General features: G+C 46.5%; 1 protein-coding gene across 1 annotated transcript in view; it reads left to right on the top strand.

Moving 5' to 3' along the window:
• The window catches only part of LOC135097359 (transcription factor Sox-11-B-like), an 11232-nt gene extending 7449 nt beyond the window's left edge, over positions 1–3783 (top strand). Inside the window, exons 3-5 of the mRNA XM_063999167.1 lie at positions 1–127; positions 397–1020; positions 1282–3783. The exon at positions 1–127 is cut by the window's left edge and continues 104 nt beyond it. Of these exons, the coding sequence (XP_063855237.1) occupies positions 1–127; positions 397–1020; positions 1282–1518 (988 nt within the window). The 3' untranslated portion in view covers positions 1519–3783. The remainder of the gene's footprint in view (positions 128–396; positions 1021–1281) is intronic.
• The last annotated feature ends 1190 nt before the right edge of the window (positions 3784–4973 follow it).

Raw genomic sequence — 4973 nt, 5'->3', positions numbered from 1 at the left:
CAACGCTGAGATCTCCAAGCGGCTGGGCAAGAGGTGGAAGGCCCTCTCAGCCATCGACCGCCAGCCCTACATTGATGAGGCGGAAAGGCTGAGACTTCTGCACCTTCAGGAGTATCCAGATTACAAGGTTTGTGTGGGGGAGGGTGTAAAAAAGTTTGATTGAGTGTTTAGTGAAGGTTTTGCTGTCAGGAAATGGTATAGTGGTTTAAAATGGGTGTAGTTTGTGTGGTTTTTTGGTGTGATGTGTGTGTGTGTGTGTGTGTGTGCGTGTGTGTGTCAGTAACAGCACTTCTTTTAAACAAACGTCTCGGAAAAAGACAAGGCTTCATATTTAATCTACGCATCTTTCTCTCTCTTCCCTTCCCACCCAACCGCCTCCTCCTCCATCTCCTGCAGTACCGTCCCCGGAAGAAGGCTCGTCTCCTCCCGTCCTGCGTCCTGTCCTCCCGCTCGTCCTCGCCTGGCACCTCCCCGTCCTCCACCCGAAGGAAGCGCCGCCCCGCTGTGAAGCTCCTCTCGTCCACACGCCTACGCATCACAGTCACGAGCCCCAAGCCCCCGCCAGTAGCCCCGAAGAGGAAGCGTGGCGGGAAGGGCAGAGGCAAGGCGGCAGCGACCCCTTCTGTAGCTGCCGCCGAGGGAGAGAAGCCCAGAAGAGGAAGGAAGAGGAATGAAAACAAGAGAAAAAATAAGGAGAATTCTGAAGGGGTGAGAACGCCCTGCGGCACTCCACGTGGGCGGCGGCGAAGGGGCGGCAACAGAGGCGGGGGTAGGGGCACCAAGAGGCTCTCCAAAGGCTTCTCCACTCCTCCCACCCCTCCCTCTCCCTCCTGTCCCTCCCCTCTTCTGTTTATGGATGAGGATTCTGACCCGCCCTCCCCACTCCCTTACTCCCTCCTGGAACCTTGCTCGGTCCTGGACACCCCCACGCCATCCCCCGAGCCCACCCGGCCACCTCTGAGCCCCAGGGACCCTCAGGACTCCCTCGGCGATCTCTCCTACCTGGCTGACATCCTACAGGTGAGTAATTGAGTTTTACCTGTACGTGTGGAAAAATTATGTTGTGTAAGTGTATGAAAAGATGTAAATGATTATAAATGAATTGAGTGTGTAAAAAAAAGGTTAATTTTCCTGTTATGGTATTAGGAAAGAGTAAACAAACGTAAACAAAAACTTGAAATAAAAAAAATCGACCTTTGTTACTTGTTGGGAAAAAATAGATAAATAAAAAAAAATAAATAAATAAAATAACTGATATCTTCTCTCTTTTCTCGTTACCAGATGTCACCAGAATTCCCAGTAGACCTTGAACTCTCCTCTGATCTTGACCTCACCTCCACCCACACCCCCGCCTCCTCCCACACCTCCCACACCCCCTCCTCCTCCGTATCCTGCTCCTCGTCGCCCGGATCCCACTTCGAGTTTTCCTGCACTCCTGACGTGGCGGACGCACTTTGTGATGTGGGCCTGAGCGTGGCAGACTGGCTGGACCCCTCTCTCGGCCTCATCTGCTCGTAAGGTGTCCCGGACAGGTGTGTGACGGGCAGGTGTGGGCGCAAATCATCCGTCACTGGAGGTTTGGAGAGATCTTTACTTGTGTACGTCAGTTACTGGTGCACATGTTTACAGTCATGTGTGCGGCCTTGGTAGTACGCACACTTTTTTTTTTTTTCTATTGTGCGCGCGTCTTTTGGTGTACATACGTCCTTCTGTGTGTACGTACGGGAGGTTTGGATCACCTGGGCTACCTTGGCTACCTGGTCACAAGGGCATTGATTACAGGGCCTCAGGTGAGTAACACGGGTACTGACTTTATATTTACCTGTGTTAATTACATGAGGCCCTCCACAGGTGTTACTACTGCCTGTTTAGAGGTGTTGGCATTGCAGGTAGCACCCAGGCACATGCCACTTACTTGGTAACACTGATGTAAGGCTACCTAAGCTTGTATTGTTTGTCTGGTAACACTGAGGGAACAAAGTATACCCAAGCATGTGTTGTTTGTCTGGTAACACTGGTGGAAAGGTTACCTTGTGTTGTTTGTTTGGTAACACTGTCAACAAGTACCTATATTGAAAAGGTACCCCGTCTTGTTTGTCTGGTAACACTGCGAAGTAAGGCAGGCACCACTAATTGGAAAAGTACCTAGGCGTATCTATATATTGTCTGACAACGCTGCCGAGGTTGTGTGTTTGGGCACCGCTGGAACAAAGGTGCCTCGTGATGACCTTGTAACCTGTACAGGGCGGAGCGTGACGGGGACTGTCCTCTGCATCTGTTTCTCAAGCCGTGATGTCACCTGGGACGCGAGGGATCAGCGTGCACCTTTGGCTATGCTCCTCTTCCTCCTCACCTGGACTAATGAGGCAGGTGAATGGGAAGGGAGAGAGAAGGGGAGAGGGAGACAGGCAGGCATTCAGTAACCGTTTTCTCTCTCTCCCGGTCTCTCTCTCTCTCTCTCTCTCTCCCGTTTTCATTGTCCACGGCTTTGTAAAGAGGAGGTTCACTTTTGGATACAGAAATGAAGCTTTTTTTTATTTTTTTTCTTCCCGTCACATACTTTTCATCCTTTTTCCATGTGATTTCTTTCCTCTCTCGAGTCCGAATGTGTCTGCATTTTGCCGAACCCCCTGGCAGGCCTCTTGTGTATGAAGTGTATAAAGTAATGAGGCATCAAGGTGTTAATATTTAGAATAGAGTATATATACATTTTTGATATCTTTTTTATATACATATTTAATGGCACGGCTTGTACCTACGTAGTGATATAAATGTCGTGTTCCCCACCACACCCTTTGTTTTCATTAATTTATGCATTTATTCCTTGCCTCAAACTTCCATATCAGTCACTCCTTTTAAGTTTACGTTTTCTTCCATTCACGGACTACAACTTTCAAGTCCCGTGGATCTCCGTTTTCTTCAGGATTGAGTTACGACTACATCACGTTTTCTCTCAGTTCCTCTTCGCTTGCACTTTCCCAAATCATCCACTTCTTTGTATGAGAAACCAAACAGATGAAAATACTCTTCCCTTTTCTCCACTAAGTTTCCATCATCTCGTTTTCTTTCAACTTGCACTTCCGAAACCATCCATGTTATGATCTCTGTCCTCAGTTTTCGTCCTTGTTTCAATAACAATTAGACGGTAAAGCTGTAACGCACTGGATGTTGTTATTGTTGTTATTGTTGTTGCTGTGAAAGCTAAGACTGGCAGCTGCTAACCAAACAACTGCCTGTAACTGGGCAATGCCACACACCCCCTCCACACTCCCCCTTAGGTACAGGAAAGAGAGAAAACTGACTTCCTCCATGGCAAACTATCATAAATTTTGGTTTCAGTGCAGTGATGAGTTTGTAAAATGTGTGAAATTGAATCGGTGAAAGATAGACAGAGGAAAAGAACGAGGGAAGGAAAAATAGTTCAGAAGTGAGGTGAAAAAGAGTTATGAAGAGAAAAATTTGTAATTACGTGAGTATTTTTTATTTTTTTGACGTAAACAGTGAAAACAGCAAGAAAGGAAAGGAGACAGGAGGTTCAACACCACCACGATAAACCACACAGACATGGAAACACAATACGTAGGACAAAGAAACATACACATGACTAGAGCACTTAAGAAGGTAAATAGAGAATAAATACAGCACGGGTGAACAGAAGAGAGGAGAAAACATCACATCCACCAACGTACCTTTCCATAAACAAGAATAGGAGGAAAGAGACGAGAAAAAAATATGAAAAAGAAACGCATCCTTTTCACAAATAAAAAGAGATAGAAAAAAAAAGACGAAAGAGGAATAAGAGAAAGGATGCTTCTTTCACTGCTCCTTTTCGCAAACTAGTACGAGTAAAGAAAGAGAAAAAAAATAGTAAAAAAAAAAGAAACATCCTAGTCTTTGCCATAAATACGAACAGAGTAACAGGAAAACAGACAAAAGAGCAAACAAAGGATACTTCCAACGCTCCTTTCCATCAGCAACACGTGGCAGAGTAACAAAGAGCGCCGAGGCAACAGAGGGATCCAGGAAGCCAAGAACCAGGAGTCAGCAAGTGTAGCGCTGGGTACTAAATTAATTGAGACTTGCACAGAGGGAGAAGTGGATGATGATGCTGGATTACGCTGCTGCCACCAAATGCAATTCCTTCCACTTGGCATCAAAATCCTCCATAAGATCTACTGCTTTTGTTTTTTAGGAGAGGAAGGTACGAGGGTCTTCACTATACCCCAGTACGACTTGTGGTGCTTGTAGGATGAAAGAAAATGGACAAAATCTTCTCATTAAGCCAAAAATAAAAAGTCTACTAACTTTACATCAGTGCTCTTCAGTTTGACGTTATTAGGGATGAAAGAAAACGGGTAAAGGATTCTCACTGCCACCAGGAGCCAGTTTGTGAGATCTTTACATCACTGCTCCTGAAGAGACCACGGGGGGAAGAAAACGGACCACCAATCTGTTTTTAGCATCTTTACATCAGTACCCCTTGAGAGAAGACCAGAGAGGAGAAAGAAAACGGGCAAAGGCTTTTCACTGCTACCATGAACTTTACATCAGGACCCCGTAAGAGACCAGAGAGAAGAAAGAAAACGGAAAAAAGACTGCACACGCTCACTACAACCTGAAAACAGTCATTTTGCAGCAGAGTTTCCACAGTCGGTTCCTGTATCGTACAGAACTCTCTCACCGACCCGTGTAAGGCAGCACGCACCTGTACCTTACGTTAATTATGCTCAACACCTGCACACGGGGTCAGGTGAGGGGAGAGCTGGAGCCTGACATGACCAGGAGGGAGGGCAGTTAATCAAACCATCCTCCTATTAAGTGAACAACCCCAAGCAAGCAAGGGCGACCTATGATCTCTATTGTGTGTGGTGAAGACTGAGGGTTGGTCACTGATCTTTGCCCTTCCCGCCCCCTGGTGTGTGAATCGTAAAGCACACATAGGAAATGGAAGGCTACATAAATGAACTGTCCTT

The sequence above is a fragment of the Scylla paramamosain genome, unplaced genomic scaffold (assembly GCF_035594125.1).
Source record: "Scylla paramamosain isolate STU-SP2022 unplaced genomic scaffold, ASM3559412v1 Contig18, whole genome shotgun sequence".
NCBI classification, from domain to species: Eukaryota; Metazoa; Arthropoda; class Malacostraca; order Decapoda; family Portunidae; genus Scylla; species Scylla paramamosain.
Note: the sequence above shows the minus strand (reverse complement) of the source record. Positions and strands in the feature narration are given on the sequence as shown.